The 26,015-nt window shown below is 40.3% G+C and overlaps 1 protein-coding gene across 9 annotated transcripts in view; it reads right to left on the minus strand.

The window, feature by feature from the left end:
* The window catches only part of C2H8orf34 (chromosome 2 C8orf34 homolog), a 360,017-nt gene that overhangs the window by 131,815 nt on the left and 202,187 nt on the right, over window positions 1-26,015 (minus strand). For 6 of the 9 annotated variants that reach the window (XM_048840887.2, XM_048840893.2, XM_048840888.2 and 3 more), the window contains exons 11-13: window positions 20,151-20,271; window positions 10,868-11,355; window positions 2,324-2,417 (exon numbers count right to left, since the gene is read on the minus strand). In XM_048840887.2, coding sequence (XP_048696844.2) covers window positions 2,324-2,417; window positions 10,868-11,355; window positions 20,151-20,271 — 703 coding nt within the window. Of the gene's footprint in view, window positions 1-2,323; window positions 2,418-2,972; window positions 3,707-10,867; window positions 11,356-20,150; window positions 20,272-26,015 lie in introns of those variants that run through there. The other 3 variants (XM_048840890.2, XM_048840894.2, XM_048840896.2) reach the window with 2 other exon arrangements.

The following is a 26,015-nucleotide window of genomic DNA, read 5'->3' on the forward strand; positions in this document are numbered from 1 at the left end:
TCACAAGTTCTAGCTAAAACTAATTGTGTTGATAAGTGCCAAAGAGGTGTCAAAGATTTTGCAATTGATATACAGTGGGCTGAATTTAATTACCAACTGATCCGGCATTACTTGTGAACCCAAAGTGAAATTAACTCTTGCACAGAGGGCAAGCACAGGGTCCCCTCAGAACCCGCCGGGTGTACCTACACAGTACTGATAAGGTGCTTCCCAGAACAGGTAAACAGACGTGCTAGGTCTGCTCAGGCTAGCGTGCTAAAAGTAGCAGGTTTCAGTGGCACAGGAGGGGGCTCAGGCTAGCTGCCTGAGTACATGTTCAGGGAATTGGGTAGGATTGTAAAGCCTCCACACATGCTGCTGTGGCCACACTGCTACTTTTAGAATGCTAATTTGAGCACAGTTCATGCATTTCTATCTACTTGCTCTGGGAAGCATCCTCCTAGCTGATGTGTAGACATACCCTTAGTTGTGAGTATCTGGGCCTTTACGCTGGCGTGCTTTTCAGACACAGAACATCTACTAAATAAGTGAGAATTTCACATTCACAAAAGGTTGACCAATTGGGCCTATAGGTTATGCACTAACATAGCCAGAAGTGTAACAATGAGAGGGAAGGGGTACTGTAGCGGGGTGGTTACCCGCTCCTGTCCTGTGGGGCTTAAAAGCCAGCCCTGGGAGAGAGCCAGGGCTGAGGGCAAGAAAGGCTAGGGTGATTGGGGAAATGGCCACAGGGGGCCATGCCCCAGTCAGGCTGAAGCTGGGCCTATAAAGGGGCTGCTAGGCTGAAGCTTAGCCAGAGAGTCTCTCTCTATGTTCAGAGAGGGAAGGGCCTGGCTGCAGGGAGCTGAGGAAATACCTAGATTGGAGCAGGGCTGAGGGGGAAAGGCCTTGGGAGCAGGGGAGCTCTGGCCTGCAAACCCCCAGGCTGTGAGGCCTAGATTAGGGCCATTAGATTCTGGGATTGCAAGGGGGCAGCCCACAGGTAGACAGAGGCAGCAGGTCCAAACCCCCTCGCCTGTGATGAGTGGCTGATACATTGCAGTCTGCCCCGGGGAGCGGGGCTAAGTGATGACTGGCAGTAGCCAAGACTGAGATGAGGTGGGGGTAGTGAGTGGGGGTTCCCTGGGGAGGGGAGACCCTCAGGGATTGTTGGGGTTTACTGCCAGGGGGCAGCACCCCATTGGGAGGAGGCACCAGGTTCTGGGAGGGACTGGGGCTGGTGGTAAGGTGGATCACCAGATGGCAGAGGGTGCTCCAGATGTTGATGAGCTAATTCCCAAGGACAACCAGCAGAAGGCGCCACTGGGTGAGTTCCAACTACGTCACAGGTACATATTTTTTTACTTTGGGAATCTCAATGTGTAAATTGTAACATGAAAGTCAAACCACAGGCTAACTGTGAACTTGCAGAGTCAGTGTGAACAGATGTAATTCTTCAATTTTTCAAGTGACATCATTTTGAAAAATGTATTCTGTTTATCAGACACTATCTTCATTAATTATACATCACTCTCCAGTGACTATTCCTGTAGGAACCTGGCATTTCTTACTGTAATGCTGTTTGTTCAAACAGTTCTAGTTCCATGTACAAAGTGCTCTAAGCACCTGATTAAACAGCCTGGTTTTTTTTATAACCATAAAGCCAAAAACAGATTAGGAAATAGCATACATTTTCAGCCTGACAGATCGCAAGCTGCTGTGCTTAAAATAAATTCAATTTGCAGAACATTTAACATTTCTAACAAGATTATTTATAGGTATTGTATAACCAGATATGATCTGGTTAAAGTTTCAATGGATGGAGATTCATAGTGTGTATATTTGTCTTTACTTGTTCTCTCATTTAGGTCATAATCCTGTTGACCGTTACTCACATGATTGGATCAACAGCCTTCAAAGAGACTATGCTCCTATAAGAACATAAAAATGGCCATTCTGGGTCAGACGAAAGGTCCATCTAGCCCAGTATCCTGTCTTCCAACAGTGGCCAATGCCAGGTGCTTCAGAGGGAATGAACAGAACAGGGAATCATCAAGTGATCCATCCCCTGTTGCCCATTCCCATCTTCTGGCAAAATATAAGGGCTACTCATGAACTTGCAGGATCTTGACTGTAGGACTTCTTTACACAAACATTCCTACATGTGCAATCCTTCAACCCTCACTCAGGTGAGTAATCATTTTGTGAATGGCCCCACTGGAGTAAAGATTACTTCTGTGAATAACGGGTGCAGGATTTGGCCCTATGAAAGTGAGAGGGGGACGAGACAGTATTTTTACATATATTCTCTCAGGCACCATCAGCTCCCAACAAACATACTCACATTTATCTTGATCTGCTTCCACACCTTCACTCTCTGTGTCGCTTGGCAATATCCATGGTTGGTGGGCAAGCTGAAATTGATGTAAGAATTCATCCTGTCATAAACAGGATATATTTTAGATAAATTACATAGAAGGATTGGCTTTGAATACTGATAGAAGCAAGTACTTCAATCTCAGTTAATTGGCCAGATGAAAGCCTCAATAAAATCCAGCACTCCCTCATCAAAATAACCCACAATTTAAATGCCTTTCAGATAAGGCAAGGAAAGGCTTTCTGAAGATTTTGGGCTCATTTTATTTCTCCTGTTAATCTGAGAAAGGATTATTTTTTGAATTAATATTGTTATGGATTCCTGTACATGTATATTGAAAATAGTCATACAAAACCCAATGGAAACATGTTCTGAACACCAATACTCCATATATTCCAGTACTACCAGGAGTAGGTCCTGAGATACCATGCAATAAGAGGCGAACAGGTTTTGTTCCAATGGGGCTTGATCCTGCTCCCATGGAAATCAAAGGCAAAACTCCCATTGACTTCTACAGTGCAAGATCAAAACTCAAAAGCCTTATCCAAAGCCTACTGAAGCCAATTACTTCAATGGGAGCAGGAGCAGGACCATGAAGAATTTTTAAACATATTTTTACCTCCAACACATCACAAAGCTATCAGGATAATGGAAGTGGGGCTTTGAACAAATGATTGGCATCAATATGTAAATACTATTAAGAGATGGCTGGGAATGTGTTTATTTAACTTTTTACAGTCAGGTCTTAATATAAAATAATACAATGGCAACTTTCTTTACAATATTCTTGGGTTTCAAAGAGAGAGGCGGGGAAGGACAGTTTAGCAACCAAATGTATATAGATGGTCTTAACATTTCAGGGCATAGTGGTCAGTCTGACTGAAAATAAAGGTTATAAAGATCATGAACCAGACCCTCAGAATCTTGCTCTAAATACTCAGAGTTTGTTACATTACATATGAATAGGGAATGCTTTAAAAAATCATATAATCCATCTTAAACCATAATCAAAGCTTGTTTTATACAGCTACAATAAACTAAAGACAAGACTGACTGGACAAGATCTAACCTTTCTGGAGTAAATTATTTACTCAACCAGTCATCTATTAACAAAAATTAAAGTTCAACAGTGAAAGTTGCTATGCACAGAGCTGAGGTCCAAAAACTTTAGCATTATGAGTGTTTGTTTTCTTAGTGTCAGAATAGTTGCAATGACTGTAGTGCAGAGCTGGGCAAAGTTTTCTGGTTTATGTAGCAGAATTCCTGCATCATAGGAGCTTTGTTTATGCTGCTATCACACTGATTAGTCCATTTTTTTAGTCCTGATCATCTGGTCACTCCACGATCTTCCTAAAGCATAAGGACAGAACAGGGAGAGTTGTTCAAAGCAACGCTACAGAACAGAATCAGAGTACCTCACAAAGAGATCCCCATGGCATAAAATACATGAATATGGAAAGCTGTCCTACACTTCTTCACTAGCCTGAGATATGATGTAAGGTATATATGGAATTCCTATGATTTTGGAGTAGAATTGTCCATTCATTGTCCATTATTAACTGATTCCTTTAATAAAGAAACAGGACACTGCACATGGCCGGTACTGAAGAAAAGTGGAAGAGAGTGCACTGAACATTGAGGCATGCATAGAGCTTCCATGGATGAATTTGGTTCTTAAATTTTTTCCACGTATTATTGCCACGTATGAAGAGCCACTCAAGTATAATAAAGCTGCTTAGAGGGATTCTACTCTGTGTGCCTGCTTCTTCTGCCAGGACAAAGTAACAGGAGCTCCAGAAGGAAACCAATGGTGTGTGTTTGGGAAAGGGGGCGAAAGGGCAGGAGATGCCATGAGGGCCCTGCTTCCCCTTTCCCCAGCACACTGCTTTGGAAACCTCTTCCTCTTTTCCCCGCCTCCAACTACTGAAGGAAAGCAGCAAAAGCCTGGGAGACCCTTTTGATGGGAAGGGGAGAAGGAAGACTATATGCTGTCCAAACAGAGATACAGCTTTAGCCAACATTCTCTTAAGTAATTCCATTACTAGTCCCAGTGCTATCACTAGTGGAGGAGTGGGATTGCACACACACACAGTGCTCCAGAATCTGTCCGTAAGTGATCAGACAACAGCAAACAGTAAAGAACACGGGTAACTAAAAAAGTGAATAAATGTGATTTTTGAACCAGCTGTAGTAATCTACCAAGAAAAATTATAAAGAAATTAGTTTGTTCAACTCACTCCAAAAATGTGACATAGGGAACAATCCTTCATTATCAGGGAGATGAGTAGGAGATCTCACTGCTTTATTCCAATTTTTAACATCTATGAGTTTATAAATACAACTCTTTGCCATAGAGCCAAATTCTGCATTGTGCCTCTCTGAGGTTCAGCAGAGAATCAGCAGCCCAAATGGGATGGGGAGACTTTTAGCTACTTTTGTGCCCTTTCAGTCCTGGTCTGCTTCAGGGAATGGAGTGGTCCCCAAGTTAACTTAGACAATCCTCAAGGCCTGTCTAAGATACAGCAGCCTCTCAGGGCTGTACTATGGGCTGCAGCTCAGAATCTCCACAAATCTGTATACTGTGGTTCGGAGACCCTCCATCCCCACCATACCAGCGCCTGTGTTGGGGAGAATCCACCCATGTCCAGAACCAGCATATTAGATCCCCTTTATGCCATTCCAGCCCTCTTACCCAGGTAAAGGGATCTGAGAAGGAATAAGGATCTGGCTCTCAGTTTACATCAGCGTAAATCCACAGTAAGTCCACTGATGTCAAGGGACTTGCTCTGGATTTACATTAGGCTAGCCGAGAGCAGAATTTGTCTGTTAAGGGTTAATGCCTCACTCGATGGTAAACTCAAACGAGTTAAACTTTTCTCTTGTTAACAGACACGTTACAAAAAAAATGTACATATACCGAAAACAACTTTGAGTTATTCAGACATGCAAAGTGATTGTAAAATTCCATTTGTTCAAGAAATGAAACTGAAAATAAGAAAGTCAATAGGGCTCTTTTCCTTCAACACCAGTTCGTGAGAACTACAAATGAACTGTGTCAGACACTAATGGATTCTGTCCTGAACAGAGAAACAGAATTCAGCGTTTCTTTGTCAAACTACATAAAATACTTAAGGAAACACTAAATGCCTAAAAAGGTATGTACAAAAGGGTTTAAAACCTTGATTTATTAATTTTAGAGAGATAATAAAAGCTATTTCTCCAGGTAACATTTCTGTGTTGTAATTCAATTTGCCCTTGAACAGAGCTGGCAATATAACACACCTGCTGGTGCTGTATAGTGCTGTCTATTCCAAGAGACAGGCATTCATATGCTGAAGTACTCTGATCATAAGGCAACTTATAATTCTTTTTGAGGGGGATCAAAGTGCTAAAGTCTTGGGCATTTTTAAAAAACTTAACAGCTGACATATTAAATCTTTGCCAAATTTTTCAAGAATTGTTCTGGTTAGAATATGGGCTCTGTCACAAGCCAAAGAATAATTTCTCTGCATTTTATTTATTACTAGTAGTTTCTTTTCAGATTTCAGTCCTTCCTTATGTAACTTTGATGCACATTAAAAGCTGTACAGGAAATGTACTTAGAGCACTAACAGATATTTTAAAAATAGCGTTTACTGAATTAGTTCATCATCTTTCAACAATTATTTATGTAGATTTACTCCTGATTTACACCCAGGTAAGTGAGAAGAACAGATTGCCTATTTTCTTTTTTCTCAAGCTTTCAGGCTAGCATCCTGTACAGTAAATGCAGTATAGCCACGGTGCACTCTCATCTAATGGAAGTTCTTCTTTCATGGCATGTGCCTAGAAGGAACAAACATAATTTTTCCCTTTTATCCTCTTCTTTTACATAGCACCTATACTGAAATGGGAGTGGAAACAACCACTATCGGTTATAAAGGCTGCAAAACAGTTTCCAATGTGAAATTCCATTTTCATATGTCATAACTTAACCTAACCTCTCATGCAAATTTAAAAGGAAGAGCTAGGCCATATTTGGCACGGAATTTTTGTTAGGGGTTCCTGACCCTTCCCAGCAAATCCACAACAATGTGGTTGCCTCTAGGATACAGAGTGGCCTCTTAATTGGCCAAGAGGATTCAGCAAACTTCTCATTGTAGACAGCTGCCTGGGAGAGCACTGGGCTATGTTGCATTTCTCTCCCAGCTGCACCAAGTGTCATGGGGCAGAAATGCTTATTGGGTATGTTCAGAAAGCCCACCTCTCCTTTTCTAAGCATCCAGGAGCCACGGCATGCCAGCAGCTAAAAAGGAGTACCCATGGCTAACAGGGCAGTGTCCTGATCACAAAGATGGCGGAGGTCGCATTGCTCTGGTGGCCAGGCTCTGTCCCCATATTGTCTGGGTAGGTAAGAGAGTCGTGGGCTGATTTTTCTCAATTAGGGGGCAAGGGGCAATGACTGTGCAGTTGCTATCACAGCTTTTCCCTCTAACCACAGCCATCCCCAGTGGATGTCCAAAGGGTGACTCCACCAAGTACTGGAAAGTTATTCAGGGACATGGTTAGCGAGTGACAAGTGGGGCTTGGGGCTAGGCCACTGGCAGCCAATGTTCCATTGCCCCCAATAAGCAAAGGAAGGCCACCTGGGAACAGAAGCCAATTAGGAGAAGGCAGGCAGGTTTATGAGGGACTTCCAGTACTGCTTGGGGATGAGGAGGCAGATACCAAAATTTGGGCAGGTGCCACAGCAAGGGAAGATCAAAATCAAGGACTATCACAACTACAACCATAACAAGACTGCAGGTGTCAGAGGCCTGCAGGTGTCTGAGTTCTCCCTTCATTTTTCAGAACAGATCAGAAGAAAGCAGGTGAGAAGGTCACCCTAAGATGACACTTGGTGGAGCTCATATGCTCAGTGTTGTAATTTTGTGGAGTGTTGCACCTACCCTGCCACCCTTAAAAAGTTGGGGTGTTGGATATTGCATGGGCAGAGCTCCGCTTAAGTCCAGACTTTGGTTATCTCCTGGAGATCATAGAATCATAGAATCATAGAATATCAGGGCTGGAAGGGACCTGAGGAGGTCATCTAGTCCAACCCCCTGCTTGAAGCAGGACCAATCCCCAATTTTTGCCCCAGATCCCTAAAAGGCCCCGTCAAGGATTGAACTCACAACCCTGGGTTTAGCAGGCCAATGCTCAAACCACTGAGCTATCCCTCCCGCCAGTAAATCACATTTACTAACACTGCATTTCTATAGATTCATTTTACTTTCTTTTTCAAATGTTAACCTACAATATTGATATATTTTATTAATTATGACTATAATTAGGGTAAAAAACTTGTAAGAAACCTCTAGGACCAGATCCTGGAGCTGCATCCATTTACACTGGCTGTGGAGCTGGCCTTAGGACTCCAATCAAGACCACTAGGGCTAAAAGTATGCCTTAGAATAAGCCAGCCAGCTTTCACTCAGTAGTTGTGCTCACTTACTCCAGGACTGTATTTAGCCCCACTTCTCTTTAGAGATCTGATGATTTTAATGAGAAGAGCAAGTATTCCAGTGTCTAAGATATGCCGTCTCATTATCACGTTTGATGACACTCTCTGAAATATTACTATCTGGGAAACTCAGAGTTATACAGGTCATTTATTTTTTTTCTATCTGGCATTTGAAATATAAATAAATAAATAAATACTATATACATAGTTCTTATATTTACATGCCTTGTATTAATTTGAATTAATTGATTTGTGCCTCTTGTTAAAATATTCGGTGCATTATTTAAAAGAATGGCTCTTTTCTTGGTGGAATGACCTAATCTCTGCATATCTCTGATTTCATCCTGCAGAGGATTTTTTGGCTTCTTTTGAAAATTAATTACGTTAAAAGGAAGCACTTAGCCAGTGAGATGAAATATTTTGTGACATTTAGGGGCACATACTGTTGACAGTATAGCATGGCTCACATGTCAGCAAATGCAAGGTTGTAGTCAGCATATTGTGCTGGTGCCAGAACCCCTCAAGTATAATCACTAACAGTTATTTGTCTTTTGACACAAAAGTCATTTAACTGAACCCTATTTTCAATGGGTGTCCGACTTAGGCTTGTGTTTCTCTGTGGATCAGTCGGGATTTTAATTTTGACTTTTTTTTTTTTTTACAGCTTTTATAACTGTTCCCAAAGTCTACTCCCCTAGGCACAGATATCTAGCTCAGGTTATTCTCTACTCTCTTTTAATAGTGTGGTTAGGAACATATCTTGTTACCCATTTTCACACAGAATTCAAATAGACTCCAATTAGACATCTGGGTCAACCCCTACTAGCTGCCAATGTCAGCTATGAGGCTGGTGCATGAACCAGATTCTATAAACCTTGATTCGTACCTTTCTTCCTGGTCTGCCAATTTCCCCTTTTTCTCCTTCCTTTGCACATTTAGGGTTATCCCAAATCTTTTCATTGCTAATTCTTTTTGCATAGGAAGTGCCTGTACTATAGCCAGTGCAGATCACCAGGATGGAGAAGGCAGTCATTGACTGTTGGAGATTGGGGTTTTTTATGCCATACATCAGGAATTACTTAATACGAATGGGGATTCCTAATATTTAAGTTTCTTCCACTTCCTAGTTTACCTTATAATTTTGACTCTAAGCAGGTAGGAATTGTGGGACGCAGCGTTATTCACTAGACCACCTCTCAGACAGGAACACAGCAAGGTTTTGAAGTGGATAAGGTTAATGGTCAGGTGGCTCCTGACATGAGCCTTGCTCATTTGGATGGAGTTTCCAAGGTATGGAGAAGCTGCTGGTTAAAATCAAGCACGACTGGACCAGTTTAAGGTTGTATGTTTCCCAGGCAGGAGGAGCATGGTCAAATATGCTGCCAATGGACAGCAGTCTCCCTGGCTGCCACGGTAGAAAGGCCCAGGAAAACATGAAAACCATGGCCGAGCTCTTCCTTTTAAATTTGCATGAGAGGTCAGATTAAGTTTTGACATATGAAAATTGAATTTTACATTGGAAACTGTTTTGCAGCCTTTATAACCGATAGTGGTTGTTTCCACTCCCATTTCAGTATAGGCGCTATGTAAAAGAAGAGGATAAGAGGGAAAAGTTATGTTTGTTCCTTCTAGGCACATGCCATAACCAAGTGAGGAAGCACTTCGGGTGGGATTCACAGGGACTTAATCACTTGTCACTTTAGGAGCCTAAGTCCAACATTTAGGCACCACTGGTATTCACAAAAGCCCTACTCAGCTACTGTCTAATCCTGTCAGTGCCTAAACTCCCTAGGTCTTTAAGTTTATGGCATTAAAGACCCCCCAAGACATCTACATGTCAATGTCTGGGCATGCACACAGCTGCAGGAGTGGGGAGGCTGAGTGGCCAGGCATTCTGGCTCCTGGAAGGAGGCTGAGCAGCCTGTCTCTGGCAGCTGGGCTGAAAGACTCTTGTCAATTTCACAAGTGATTTTTTTTCCCTCAAAAACCCTTCCTGCAAAAAAAATCTCATGTTTGTGGCGTTTCATTTCAGTCTATTTAAAAAATGCAAAATTTTTAGTTGGGAGGAATGTCAGTTTTCCAGCCAGATCTAATGGGAGTGCCTGGCTCCCTACTTTCTACAGCTGTGGAGTCACTTTTGCCTCAGTTTACCCATCTGCATAGCATAGTTGAGGCCTGATAGGGCTTATTGGATCATAAAAGTATCAGGCACCAACCTCTATTTTTTCTTCTTTCCAGAACTCTCTAAACAGCAGCAATTTTTATTCAATTTTTGCTCTAAAATAATTCACCTGATTTGACATCTTTTATGCTCTACGTCATTTCCAAACCTATTTTAAGGCCAGTAATATACTCGCAGAAATAGCTCATCTAAAGGAAATGCTAATATAACTCTGGAAAAATAGCATTACAGACTCTGTACTAACCATCTTATTTAAAAAGTGTTCTAAATTCGGTAATTAAATTTCCAAAGTAACTTGTCTTTCTTTTCACCGCAGACTAATAACGTAAAATCCACTACTATGTAAGAAACGAGCTTTTTTTTAATGCTATGGATCAGTCCAGGTTGCAAGGCAGTATTAAACTTATTTGCTACTGGCTCTATTATGTTAGCTTTTTTTTTCTCATTTCAAAGTAATTCTGTGATATTATAAAGCAAATCTATCAATTCAAAACTTAAGTAATCACTATTATCTGTCAAATATTTGAGTGGCTTTTCTGTTGGACAAAAGTAAGATTAATCAGCTCTGTGAAAAAATAATTAACCCTTACATTTCTAAACAAATCTTGATTAAAATTCCGTACATAAGCAGTCACATAAAAATCGTATTGCTCTCAGTGGGCATCGATTCTGCTGTAGTTTACCAACTTTTACCAATAAAAATCAAATCAAGTTTCAAAGTAAATAAATATATTTCTCCAAGCCTAACTATGAGGAACTAAAATACAAATAAAAGACCCTCACATCCTAATTTTATAGTTTTTATGGTCTTAAAATTAGTAAAAAATAAATATATTAAAAATCTTACTTCTGACAAACTGATTCTTTGAGGAACAGTTCCTATAACATCTCCGCTCATTTGTACAGCTAGTCCTGAAGGAGTGCCGAGGGTCCTCCCAATTTGACTCTTAGATGTTAAAGACCTGCTTCTTTGCATACTAAGGATTCCTTCCTTATTTCCCTGGTTGCTAGAGGTAAGAGGTCGTGGCAACAAACTTGGGGTTGCAGGTCTGCTTCCTGGAGTCAACGGCGTTGGAGGCCTGTTGTTCTGCATATTGGGAGTCTGAGGCCTACTGTTTGAGATACTGGAGACCTGCACTCTGCTGGTAGTAGGGACCGGTGGTGATTTGTTTCCTTCCAGCTGCAGATGAATATTTTTCCCCGTTTGACTTGGCACTTGAGGCCTTGAATTTTGGCCTAGTGTGGCTTGAAGATTTCCTGGATGATGTGATGTAAGTAAATTACTATGTGGACTAGTACTTGCTTCTTCCCAGAGTGCTAGGTCCTTTTCAATGTCTGCACACAGAAAAAAGACAACAGTAACATTAAAGTAAAAAAAGGATACACTGGGGACTTATCCACATGGAGATTTCGTGCGTGTCAAGCCAGGGTCTGAACGTACAGTGCTCTAGCCTGTTGCACACTAAACTGTCATGTGGACCCTGTGATGGCGCATTAAAAGTTCCATAGGGCTCTTTGATGTTCTGCTGTTTGAAACAGTAGTTCAAAGAGCATTTTTAGTATAAAGAAAGGGAGTACTAGTGGCACCTTGGAGACTAACCAATTTATTTGAGCATAAGCTTAGCTGTAGCTCACGAAAGCTTATGCTCAAATAAATTGGTTAGTCTCTAAGGTGCCACTAGTACTCCTTTTCTTTTTGCGAATACAAACTAACACGGCTGCTACTCTGAAACCATTTTTAGTATAGGGTCTATATGGACAGTTAGGCACAGCAGGCTAAAGTGCTGCAGATATATACCCTGGCTTGCTGCACACTGTCTGTCTATGTAGAGAAGCCTAACTTATATACAGTAATCTCTCTTCTTCATGATTTTAAAATTGATTGAAAGTATGAATGAATGGTGAACGCAGCTTGAGGTTATGGAGAGAGAACCTACGCATCACCTCTCAGCCATCCCTGCAAATGGAAGACAGACAGAACTAACAATCCAAAATATATGTTTTTGCAAGCCATTTCTCCTCCAAAGTTCATACCTCAGAAATGACATCACTTTGTAATTATCTTTTCTTGATATGAAAAGCATTAAAACCAATAATAACCTCCATTATTTTCCCCAAGTTATATTCCTTTAACTTTGGTGAGGTTACTCTGTAGTAACAAATAAAGACGTGCAAAACTCTGGCTCTGAGCAAACCTCAGCTCTTGTGAGGGTAGAATCTAAACCTGATTCACAATCTGAATTTTACTCTTGGATCCTATCCTTATAACTGACCAAACACACTTGAACTCTGGTGTGTTTGGAATTTTGACACATTCTGGATCTGAATTTTGTGGCTCCAATCTATTTTAGCATCTAATTCCACAGACACACAGTTTGAAAATGCACAGGTTTCACTAACTTCAGCAGAAGCCATGCATTAGAATTTGGTCCATAAAGGGTCCATTTCAGCTTTACACAAGCCAAACACTCAGTCAGTTCAGTGGGAGTTTCCCTTTCTAAGGTAAAAAAAATAAAGCCCCCATCTAGGCCAGGACAATTCAGTGTTAGTGAAGAATCTTTGCTTCTGAATTCATTCAAAAGATATTTATGTTTCTAATTTACAGGTAAATGATATCATTACAGTGTGTCCAAAAAAGTTAAACCAATGGTAGTTTGGTAAATTACTACGCTAGCAAAATGAAAGCCCTCACAAGTAAAAATGTCAAGGAATTTGACAAGACATTTGTTGAATCATCTAGTTTATGTTTCACCACTGTTGTCAATTTCACACCTTCACTGGCAGATGACTCTATTTAACTTGGTTTTGATACACACAATCGGTTTCCTTTAGAACCAACAGCAGTGCCATTTTGCTTTAAACAGTATAAGCAACATTCTCAGCAGGTGGGAACTGGCATAGCCCCATGGACTACAAGCTCTGTGTGTATAATGAAGCCTCCAACCCTCAGAAAATTTTGCATTTGTGACTTGACAGCAAAGACTTCAGGATACCAGGAATCCTACAGCAATCCCAAATTTGATTTTCCAATACTATAATTTAGAATCTATTCTCATCCACTTCCACCTGTGTTTACCAAATATGCACAGTGTTTATACTATACATTTAAAAATTATGAGTACACACAAGTAGAATTGGTCTGCATTAAAAGGTGCTCATATTTTATTAAATATTTTACTCATTTACTTTTTTTAAAATAAAAAACCATAAATTGTGTCTGCTAGTCTAAAATAAGATATTCAACATGTTTGAAGACTGGTACTAAAGAAGAGGGACTGAAATTGTCAGTGAAATCTCAAAGGATATAATATCCAGACTCTTTAATGATCAAATGTTTTCCTACTAGCAAATTTACAAGGGTCATTATTGTTTATATATTTAGTAGACAGTTAAGGATATTTCTTATTGTTGCTTTAAACTTAAAATAATTTAAATGAAACATCGCCCTCATTAAAATCAAGCAGTTGTTTTCATTTTACCTTTTGAAATAATTACTGTATGTTTTAAGAAAAAATCAATACATGTCACTTTGAAATTTATAAGATATCTGGTTCAAATCTCAGGGGTCAACAAACAACAATGTAAGTTTCATAATTTAAACCAAATGTGGTATGTCTTTTTTTAAATTAAAATTAACCTGTATCGTTGCAAAATGACTAAGCTCTCTAACTTCCTCACCTTGATTAAGAGGAGATCATGCTGGAAAACTGCTCTGAAATATCCATGCTTTACTAAGAGTTATATAAACATCATATTCTTTGTCCATGTTTCCATGATTTTAAATTAGTGATTGATTCTACAGAAAAAGCTATTTTAATCACTTTCTCCATATATAATTAAAAAGATTTCCACAACAAAACTTTTCAGTTTTATTTAATACATACCACATCTGTGGATTTTGCTTCAACATCAACTTTTCCAACTAAATGAATAAACCTAGTTTTGAATTACCAACACTACATTATTATTTGATACACATCAAATACTGTAGTTGGGACATGACTTGGGATTTTGTCAGAAAACCTCCTGTTAATGTTATTTAAATGAAAATAACATGTGGGTAACAGAGTGATCCTAGGGCTTCCTACTTACATATCAGAAATACCAGAACAACAGTTTGATTCACAACACATTCATAAGGTTTTTAATGCATTAAAAAGTTCTTTTTGTGATAAAACACATTCAAGACCACAGAACTATTCCTTCAAACCAAACAGAAAAGTTGCCTGAATTAGCTACCAACAAAAAAGCCTCTCACCCTGTGTATAATATAAAGCTGCCACTGGACAGCTGTAACTTATGTGACAGGCATTTAGATGAAAGCATTACTGTGCAGTCTGCAGGGAAGGATGGGGGCACTGTATAGGTGAAAATTTGAACTTGCTAAAAATGATGCATTCACATCTGCTGAACCAAACCCAAATACTGCAAGTTTAGATTTTGTAAATAAAGCGAACTGGCCAGGCAAGTCTACATATTCCAAAACCCCATTCCTGATACACAGACAAATGGAGAAAACCAGTCACAGGGAAACAGATGATCAACAAGATCCATTCTCAAATAAAATGAAATAAAATAAAATAAAATACCTAGATCTCATATAGCACTGTTCAGCTGTAGATTTCAAAATCACTTTACAAAGGAGCTTAATATCATTATTTCCATTATACAGACGGGGAAACTGAGGCACAGGAAGGGGCAGTGACATGCCCAACCCTTGGGAGTGGTAAACAGAAGGAGGGCTGGATGTGAGGGAGCAACCATTGAAGAGGATTTTGTGACCCTGTACCTTATCCCTGGAGTACAGGTAGTAGAAGAAGGTTGGCCATGGTGAACTGACCAGGAAGATTCTGTATTCTAGTATATCCAGCAACAGGAAAATAGACTATCAAAGGATTCTACAACCGAATGCCAGCTCCCAACAACCCAAACAACTGGGTGAGGACAGATAAGACATTTCAGAATATCTCATTACCCTTTCTGCTAGTGCCAGAGAATTGCAGTGGAGTATGAGGGAGTTACATGTATTTTTATTTTATAAATACATACCCCAGTTCACCTAGAATCATAGAATATCATAGAATATCAGGGTTGGAAGGAACCTCAGGACGTCATCTAGTCCAACCCCCTGCTCAAAAGCAGGACCCATCCCCAATTAAATCATCCCAGCCAGGGCTTTGTCAAGCCTGACCTTAAAAACTTCTAAGGAAGGAGATTCCACCACCTCCCTAGGCAACGCATTCCAGTGTTTCACCACCCTCCTAGTGAAAAAGTTTTTCCTAATATCCAACCTAAACCTCCCCCACTGCAACTTGAGACCATTACTCCTTGTCCTGTCCTCTTCCACCACTGAGAATAGTCTAGAACCATCCTCTCTGGAACTACCTCTCAGGTAGTTGAAAGCAGCTATCAAATCCCCCCTCATTCTTCTCTTCTGCAGACTAAACAATCCCAGCTCCCTCAGCCTCTCCTCATAAGTCATGTGTTCCAGACCCCTAATCATTTTTGTTGCCCTTCGCTGGACTCTCTCCAATTTATCCACATCCTTCTTGTAGTGTGGGGCCCAAAACTGGACACAGTACTCCAGATGAGGCCTCACCAATGTCGAATAGAGGGGGACGATCATGTCCCTCAATCTGCTCGCTATGCCCCTACTTATACATCCCAAAATGCCATTGGCCTTCTTGGCAACAAGGGCACACTGCTGGCTCATATCCAGCTTCTCATCCACTGTCACCCCTAGGTCCTTTTCCGCAGAACTGCTGCCTAGCCATTCGGTCCCTAGTCTGTAGCTGTGCAGTGGGTTCTTCCGTCCTAAGTGCAGGACCCTGCACTTATCCTTATTGAACCTCATCAGATTTCTTTTGGCCCAATCCTCCAATTTGTCTAGGTCCCTCTGTATCCTATCCCTGCCCTCCAGCGTATCTACCACTCCTCCCAGTTTAGTATCATCCGCAAATTTGCTGAGAGTGCAATCCACACCATCCTCCAGATCATTTATGAAGATATTGAACAAAACCGGCCCCAGGACCGACCCCTGGGGCATTCCACTTGACACCGGCTGCCAACTAGACATGGAGCCATTGATCACTACCCGTTGAGCCCGACAGTCTAGCCAACTTTCTACCCACCTTATAGTGCATTCATCCAGCCCATATTTCCTTAACTTGCTGACAAGAATACTGTGGGAGACCGTGTCAAAAGCTTTGCTAAAGTCAGGATACAATACATCCACTGCTTTCCCTTCATCCACAGAACCAGTAATCTCATCATAGAAGGCGATTAGATTAGTCAGGCATGACCTTCCCTTGGTGAATTCATGCTGACTGTTCCTGATCACTTTCCTCTCATGTAAGTGCTTCAGGATTGATTCTTTGAGGACCTGCTCAATGATTTTTCCGGGGACTGAAGTGAGGCTTACTGGCCTGTAGTTCCCAGGATCCTCCTTCTTCCCTTTTTTAAAGATTGGCACTACATTAGCCTTTTTCCAGTCATCCGGGACTTCCCCCGTTCGCCACGAGTTTTCAAAGATAATGGCCAATGGCTTTGCAATCACAGCCACCAGTTCCTTTAGCATTCTTGGATTCAACTCATCCGGCCCCATGGACTTGAGCATGTCCAGTTTTTCTAAATAGTCCCTAACCACCTCTTTCTCCACAGAGGGCTGGCCATCTATTCCCCATGTTGTGATGCCCAGCACAGCAGTCTGGGAGCTGACCTTGTTCGTGAAGACAGAGGCAAAAAAAGCATTGAGTACATTAGCTTTACCTGTTTGATATTATCCTGACAGACTGCAAGGAGTTAAATCAAAGGAGGCTGTTGGGGGGGTGGGGGGGAGGAGGAAACAGGATATGAAACAAGGGCAAAAGATAAGGTCTGGCCCAGACAATACTAAGGGTCCTTGAGGAAACAATGGGGAAATGATTAGACCTTCCCAGACCTAAGCCTAGGATCAAAGAGGGTATTAAAATCTTGACAATGCTTGCCTATGGAAGAAGGGGGATTGAGTCGGCTGTCAGCAGCTGCTGAGGGAGAAGATGCTGACAGAGACACTGAGAATGAGACAAACTGAAGCAAGCAGACTGCCTCTCCCAACTGAGAGGTGGGAGTAACTGGGTTGAATGGAACTTACCAAAGCTTGCAAGGTAAGATTAAAGCTTAGGTAAGGAAAAATAGGTACATAGGTCTTTTCTGTTTTTCTTTGTTTGTTTTAACTCTTTGCTCTGCATGTTTTGTACCTTTTGGGTGAATACATAATGTTTTGTTTTGAGGAAAACTGTTTTTGAGCTACTTTAAGCAGCTGCTGTTACAGACTCTAGGAGGAAACATGCATACAGGAGCTAGACACAGGTGGGCCTGTCATATTAACAGGGTCAGGAATCAGAGAGGCTGCCACCTGGAGTCCATAGAATCATAGAATCATAGAATATCAGGGTTGGAAGGGACCTCAGGAGGTCATCTAGTCCAACCCCCTGCTTAAAGCAGGACCAATCCCCAACTAAATCATCCGTCCCAAAGTAGCTGAATTGCATGGTCGACCCTTGAGAAAGATGCAGGAAGCCAGGCCTGTCACCTAAGAGATGCACTTGAGAGAGACAAAAAGAGAGGTCTAACATGCAGCTTAGCCTGAAGCCATGTCAATGGTACATTATCAAATCACCAGAAGCAGCAGGAACAAGGGGAAGAGTTCTAGATTCCATGGTTCCACAAAGGCATGGGTGAGTGGTCATCAGACCACGCGCACTGACAAATTTGGGCAGAGCTAACTTTGATTGCTACACCAAGTCAGCCCCCAATAAGCGTGGGAAGGAGCAGGCTTGCTTTCAACCCCAAAAGTTTACAGAAAGGTAAGATGCCCCAAGAATTTGCAGAAAGGGCCTTCTGGGCACTCTGGCAATCATGACGGCAAGGAAACCTCCTGGGATAAGTTATCATGGGGGAAAGCAGGCATACCAACCGTCCCAAATGTTGCTAAATGGGCTCCCTGGCTGCACCTAGAAGTTCAATGAAAGGAATGCTAAGCTTTTAGGCTTCTCAAAAAAATGAGACAGGGTAAATGCAGGTATAGTGGGAGGGAGGGTAGTTAATTAGGCTAAGGACCTCTATAGGTGTCAGATATTTTGGATTAAACAAATGCAAATTCCAACCCTTTGTAGGGATTTTCACATTTGCTTACTCAAGTCCAGGGCTACAAAGAATAAACGCTTTGTGTGATATCACCTGGGCCAGTAGAGAGACAAGGTTAGTTTAAAACTATAAAGTCATAATACCCTATTCTGCTTCAGCCCCAGCTACAATGGCTCCCAGAGCATTGGGGAAGTGCAGCAACTCTGCTCTGCTGGCCACTGAGGTTAGCGGGCTATGTCCTTGCCAGGGCCTTCCCCAGTGCCTTCACAGAAGCCAGTCTTGAAAGTAGGAATAGCTATATAGAATTCTTGTTACCACTGAGTACAAGGACTCTGTCCCGGTACAGGGGACTTGGGAAAAGAGTAGTGGAGAAGCTCATAGCTCCCTCTCTCTACCTTGCATACTTGTTTAGTACAATCTGGCCCTGATTAAGTTTCTCAAGATTTGGCCCAAGAAGACAAGACCCTCAAAGTCAAAGTTAATTCAGGGAAGTCCTATGACCTGTGCTATTTGGGAGATCACACTAGATGATCACAGTGGTGCCTTCCAGCTTTACAATCTATGAAATATGAAAATCAAGTCTTAGCAGATCTGCAAAGCAACATTTTGCTCACAATAGGATAAAATTCAACACAATAGTTTTCCTGATCTGTTAATACTTGGAAATGTCCAAATAAAAACTCTTAGTCCTTAGCACGCTCAGTCACTAATTAACTAACTCTCCCCTCACAACTGCCCTCTGCGGCTGGTATTGTACAATTTACAGAGGGGGGAATGGAGGCAGGTATGTAATTGAATTGCCCAGGGCTACACAGTAGATCAGTTAAACAGCTGGGATTAGAATTCAGGAACTCCTCACCCCTAAGATCAGGATGCCTGTATTTATTTCTTCACATCTAAACTGCAGAAGCAGCCAAGTGGTTTCTAAGAAAAAAGTGATCTGAAATTAGGTTTATCTCATAACTTACCTTTTTGTGCCTGTGCCACATCTTCATGCCTCCAATGTCACATTTGTTAAAAGACAGGCTTATTATTTTCTATGGTGCGGTCACGAGGACTTCAATAGCTCAGACATACGTGAGAGGTTTTTCGCAGGAGTGGGTGGGTGAGATTCTGTGGCCTGCGTTTTGCAGGAGGTCAGACTAGATGATCAATAATGGTCCCTTCTGACCTTAGTATCTATGAATCTATGACATGCAGCACATAAATAAGAGGCCTGCAGGGCCCTATGTGTGCCCTTTAAAAGGATGCATACTGCAAAAATATTTTCCTGTTATTCATTGTTTAATTTAACCAATAATCCAGAGTAAATTGGATTTATTCTACAACTGAAGGGGTGTATGTTTTGAATCATTTATCAAATATTTAAAGCTGAAGCAAGAAAATACTCATTACAATGAAAAAAAGAGGAAACTGTATTCTAAATTTCCCAGTACATTTTTCAAGAAACAATGAAAATACTTTTACCCAAACTTTGGTTTACTTTACTGTATTCTTTAAAAAATTACCACTATCACTACTGTAGCTGAGATTCTATTACACACAATGGCCCTAATCCTCATCAACCGGAACTCCCATTAAATCTCACAGAGTCCTGGCTGGCTCATCCCTCAGGCCAATGCTTTATTAATACACTGGTCTGCTGAAGTCTTTTGGAAGATTTATACCCTGGAGGTCTAGCAACAATAATTCACTACCACCTGAGGTCTGACTGAGCTATGGGAATAAATATGTAATGAAATTGTCAGGATAGTTTTTTAATTACCTTACCATACACAGTCAAGTTTAAAATCTTTGGCTTCAAATAAATGTCTTTTTCCCCCTGTTCAACTAAATAGCAAACGAACAGAAAGAGAGGTTACAGTTCAATTTCTCATCCACTTTTGTCAGTGTCTCAGCCAATGTTTCCTCTCCTTACACACATGATTAGTCCAACTGATTTCAGTGGGGTTACTTGAGTGAGTAGGGTTTGGTGTTTCCTAATTCCTTGTCCGTATACGCACCAGCTAGATGTTTTTCCATGGTCTGCAGTTCTTTTGCGGCTAAGGAGTCTTTCAGGAGTTTCTGGCTTGGAGACCCTCCTTTTCTGGCATACATGACATCCACGTCCCAAACAGGTTGATACTAAATGCAGGTAAAAAGAAAGGGGAAAACGAGAATCTTTAAATGTAGTTTTACATTTATATCTAAAGTATTAAAAGAAAGTTGGAATGATATGTTCTCCTAATTTAGGAAATTAAATGGCGCTTTAAAGTTTAAAGTGCAATTAATAAAAATGTTGGCTTTATATAAAAATATTCATTGTGAAACACTATTTATTTTAAGGTACAAATGGGTAAGAGATGGATTAGATTAAAAATATCTAGTAGTTTAAAGCAAAGATATACCTGCATCGAAACTGGTGCTCAAATTGAGGCAGCATTATCAGACCAAATTCTGCAATGATTTACACGCTGCGTAGTCCCATTGACTTTAGTGGGATTGCACTCACTTTAAATCAACATAAAATGTGGCCCAATATCTCTGAAAAGCAGCACTTCTGGAAATATCTCTGCATTTCCTGACCAACATTTCCAATGCTGTTGTATCATTGCAAGAAGTCTTCCTGTCAGGAAAGGTAACTAAATCATGGCAGCATTATACGCCATTTGGAAGGGATCTTGGCAGGCAAAATACCTACCCAGTCATTCGACAATTGCACACTGTGATATTCAGTTACCTTCAGGTTTTTGGAACTGTTCAACATGCTTTTAAAAATGTCTTCAAAAACATAAAACTATGGAGATAAACTTGATAGGTTTTTTTATCTGTTTGTTTGAGATAAACTAAAACATATGACCAGATGTTCAGGTCTTAGTCATAAAAACAATGAGCAAAAAGATTAATTAAAAACATATCAGAACATAGAGTTTACTTTATTACATTGCCAAAAATATTTCATCCGAAGACCTAGTGTTTTTTAAACAGTAAAAACTAGTTGTATGTACTGTAGTCACCTTTGCTATTTTCACAAGAAATAAATATAATTCTTCAAAATACACTGTTATACAGAATATTTTATATTATTTCAGATCTATTCAAAACAATGAACACCACCTTTTAAGTATCCGACTCTTGTGAAGCATAAATTCTTTGCTAGATTTGACCATACAACTTTAGAATGCGATGCTGATAAAGAAAAATCTAAAATTTTAAGGTCCAGATTTGCACAGGAAAGAGAAACTGGCCATATATTAAATCATATAAATCAACACTATCAAAGCTGTTCAAGATTTTAATTGGCATATTTATTTAGTGATGCGATTTTTTGAATGATGGTACCATTTTCAGTTTTCAAATTTGCTTCCAAAGCACTCCCATTTTAATTAACATTATTCCTATTTGGTCCCAAGTGGTAACGTAGAAGACCTTAAACTATACAAATGTAGATCTGATTCTGCTAATTTCAGACATATGAATAGCCCCCACTGGTCCTGATCCTGAGAGGTTTTGAGCATCTGCAACTTCAGTGGCAGCTGTGAGTTCTCAGCATCAGACCCAATGAACTCATTAGGACTATCCACATGCATGGAATTACTCACACGAATCAGTGTTTGAAGGATCAAGACCATCGTTATTTAGGGCCAGATTACAATATTCTTAGTTCTGTTGAATAACACCTTATTTTATGAGCAGTTCAATTAAAAGCAATGGTACTACCCAGGGCATAAGGAGCTAGTAAGTGTGTTCATTGTGGGGAAAGGGATCAGAATGTGGCCCTATGTTATAGTTTTATTATTGAGTATTTAGATACATTTTCCTTATATAAATGTCCATGTATACGTTTGTGTATGTTTATGTATGTACAGAAAGACACACACACACACACTGCATATGTCTTTGTAACTATAGAGAGTCATACAATTATGCACAGAGACTCCTACATGAAGACATACACAATTTATGTGAGTAGATATATAAACGATAGCAATATGCATGACTTAAAAAATATACACCCATATATTTTTATGCATTCACTATATACCCATACACATTTTCATTTATCCAAATTCTTCCGTCAACATATGCCTTCAACTGCCAGTGAAGTTAATGAAATAAATGAGGGTAGAATCTATCCCCCGGTTTGTGATCAGTTTATCAAATGTTTTTGCAACCCACATACCTTCTGGGTGTGGTGTTCTGTCCCATCTAATGGTACCGAGACCACTTAGAGAGAGTTAAATGAGTCTGCTCTACAGCTTTAGCTAACAGCCAGTTGGCTTTCCGCTCATGCGGTAGAGGCTCATGCACTGAGCTCCAGAGGCCCCAGATTTGATCCCGCCCGACGACGACCGGGGTCTGTCGGTGTTACACTTTGTCATGTTTTGACGGAAAGATCTAGAGCAGTGGTTACTAAACTTGTTCGGCCGCTTGTGCTGGCTGCTGTTTCCCACAGCCCCCATTGGCCTGGAGCAGCGAACCACAGCCACTGGGAGCCGCCATCGGCCGAACCTGCGGACACGGCAGGTAAACAAACCAGACCAGCCCGCCAGGGGCTTTCCCTGAACAAGCGTCGGAACAAGTTTGGGAACCACTGATCTACAGTATATGCAACACCACCAATATCAGTAACTACCAGTCAGGCCATAATGTGCCAAAGGCCAAAGCAATACTGCATCATTACTTACCAAGTACACGAGGCACTGAATATTTGAAATTTAGTGACAAACATTGTAAATAACCATGAACATAAATAGCACCATATAAATACATTCATTTGATAACGATATGAATGAGAATGAAAACCAGCACAAATAACCCAAAGGTTATTATGATAATAAAATGTTGTGACTCTTGTGAGCGTTCTCTGATGCTGTGCATTTCAGGGACATACCAAAGTAGGTTTCAATCATTTAGGAGGCAGAGCTGGGATAACAATTTTTCATAAACCCTTTGAATGGAAATGATTTATATTTTGAGGGCCACATTCACTTCAGAGTTTGCACTAGTGTAAACCCTGCTAAAGGTCCCTAGTGTTCCCAGCACACAGCTGTTCCAGTTCCATATGTTGAGGAGCCAGCATGGCCTGAAAAGTGGATGGTGATGCCTAGAAAAGGGGGCATGACCACAGTGGCAGCATCCTCTTAAATGCTGCTAAACCACTGGAGACTTTATGTGGCTCTAGCATGATTTAAAGCTGCCCCTCCCCCCTCACAGAAAGCCTTAGGGCAGATGGCAGCAATAACACTATGTAAATTAAGATAAACCCTCAGGGTTGCAAGGCACTTTTGCTGGTGCAGCAAGGTGTAATTTACACCTCCCTGTGCCACTTTACAGAACTTTTGGCCAGGTATAGTACAAGCGGACCAATACAAACTTGCAATCATAGCATAACTTTACTCTGAAGCATAACAATAGTGGAGCCAACTAACCTCTTGATCTCCTTAAAAACATACTCCAGATTATTTCTGTGCAAACATTACAACTTCAGTTCATTCAAATTTGAATCAACAGTGACAATGGTAGATCCCGCTTATTCCTTTCAACCTGGTAGGTTTGGTCAGTGTTGGATATAAATGTTGGTGTTTTTAGTTTATTTAATATCTTCTTTGCCATTATGGTTCCAACCTATGCCTTATGTTTAATGTTTCATTACATTTTACAAATGGATGTTTACATTAACAAGGAGTTTTACATCTCAATACAAGGAAATTACTGAAAGAACATCCTTGTCATTTTTACTTATGGAAATCACATTGGGCCCCATTCACCAACTTTGAACCAAGGCATGGTGATGTAATATAGCATCGGAAAAATGTTAAAGCAATATTGTCAAGAGATGTGCCAACTTTTAAGGTCAGCCATATGGCAGTATTTTGCTAAGGTTTTTTCCACATCTTCATTATGTCTTCACATACAATCTATTTATTTTGGTATTCTTTACTTAGACCACTTAGCCAATAAATACAAAGGAAGAGGCCAAAATTTAATCAAGGCCTTAACTAATTCATTGCATTTTTGAAGAATATTGTAATTTCGTGGGGCTGGAGGGGGTTAGGGGAAATCTGCTATAGTTACAAATTGCTCATGTTAGCAAGAGTCGTAGTAGATGCTTCAGTCATAGTACATGCTTCAGACTTTAGCACCACATTAGCTTGGTGCCAAAAGTCATTGATGATATTCCTGTTGGAAGAAATATGATACACATTAAGGTTCTGATCCTGCAATTCAATCTACATATGTGAAGTCCCACAGATATCTATGGAGTTCTGCTCAGGTGTAGTGGTCTGATGCCAGGATCAAGGCCTAAGAATTCTCAACCTCTAATATAACATGCTTTACCAGAACAATGTAGGACACTCCAAGAGGAGAAGCTGGCTTCCAGCAGAAAGCATTCCCTCATCTTTTAAGAATGCCTTTTATCAGAAATATAGAGGAGTTTAACATGTGATTTTCAGGGAGTATATTTTTAATTATAGACCACAGCATCCCCTATGAATTCATAGAATAAGAAGAGATTTTAAGATGTGGAGGTAGCCTGCCTTTGATTGACAGCTTCCCTGCAGTCAAGAACAATTGGCTCCAAGAGCAGCTTGCAATGCGTAATTTTAGACTGAGGATAAGAGTATAGAAGACAAATAAAAGATAAAGAAAATTTCAAGTGGAACTGTCTGGTTGCAATAAAACCAAGGTATTTAAATGGAAAATGCAAAAATATTAGAATTTGCCTAGGATTGAATTAGTAATTAGTTCCCGACAAGTTGGAAATATAAATAATTTTTCATTGAACTTTATGTTATGCATATTTTTGTTCATTAAGTGAAAATTTTACTGGAAGCTTCAGGAACTAATACCACAACAAAGAAAAACCTCATAAACTTTCTCATATGCAATTTGCCAATTCATATAAAATTAAGCTTAAATAAAAACATTTGTCACAGATGCCTCCAAATACAGTCAAATAATTCCATTTTTCAACAAATTATCTGTGAATGTGCACATGTGATTAATCCTGACCAGGAAGGTAAGAAGGATGGTTGTTATTCAAGTAGCTAATCTTTCTGCACAATATCACATGAAGGTTTTTCACACAACTTTCATTTTTCTATTAAAGTTCACCAACTGTTTAATCTTTCAGTTTCCACAATCTGCTCAAGCACACAGGGTGAGCTAGTCAACTTGGTTCTTAAGGTAATTTAAAAATAATAATCCTCCTCAAAGCTTTGTTGCATATTGGCAACCACCTCTAATCTCTATCTTCAACATTAGGACCTGTTCTACTTGAAATACCATGTAATTGAAATTACAAGCTTTCCGCTCTGCATGGCAGCCTGCCAGCACATTGTATACCAAACATACAATAAAAAAAAAAAAGTTGAGCTAGTCCTTTCGACACTGAGGTTTGAGCTAAATTATGACTAGCTTTCTATTTGCAGAAATAAAATACATGGGCACCAAGGAACTACCCATGCTTCAGTATGTGAAATGTAAGCAGAAGATTGATTTCATGATGATTCAGGCTGTCTTTTAATCTTTGTTATTTTGGGGTGGAAATCTTGGATTTGTGTTGCCAAAAATATTAAAGTCTTAAAACTAGGATCATCACTGGCAAAAGAGTAGCCCTTCCTACATTTAAAATTAAATTTAAAAAAAGAGAATGTTTGGAAACTTTAATTTAAAATTAAATTTTTAAAAAATCTTGAGGCTTTTTAAATTAAGATTATTTGGGGCTAGGGATGCACCCACCCTTCCGATTATATGGCTAATCCTGCAAAATGCTGAATGTCTCCTCAGAGATGCTAAGCACCCTCACAACCTCCATTGACCTCAGTAGGACCTCTTGGAGCTGAAGGACTAGGCCTTTAGTTCTCTTCTAGAACTGGGCATGC

This window comes from Caretta caretta, chromosome 2, assembly GCF_965140235.1.
Source record: "Caretta caretta isolate rCarCar2 chromosome 2, rCarCar1.hap1, whole genome shotgun sequence".
Classification (NCBI taxonomy): Eukaryota; Metazoa; Chordata; order Testudines; family Cheloniidae; genus Caretta; species Caretta caretta.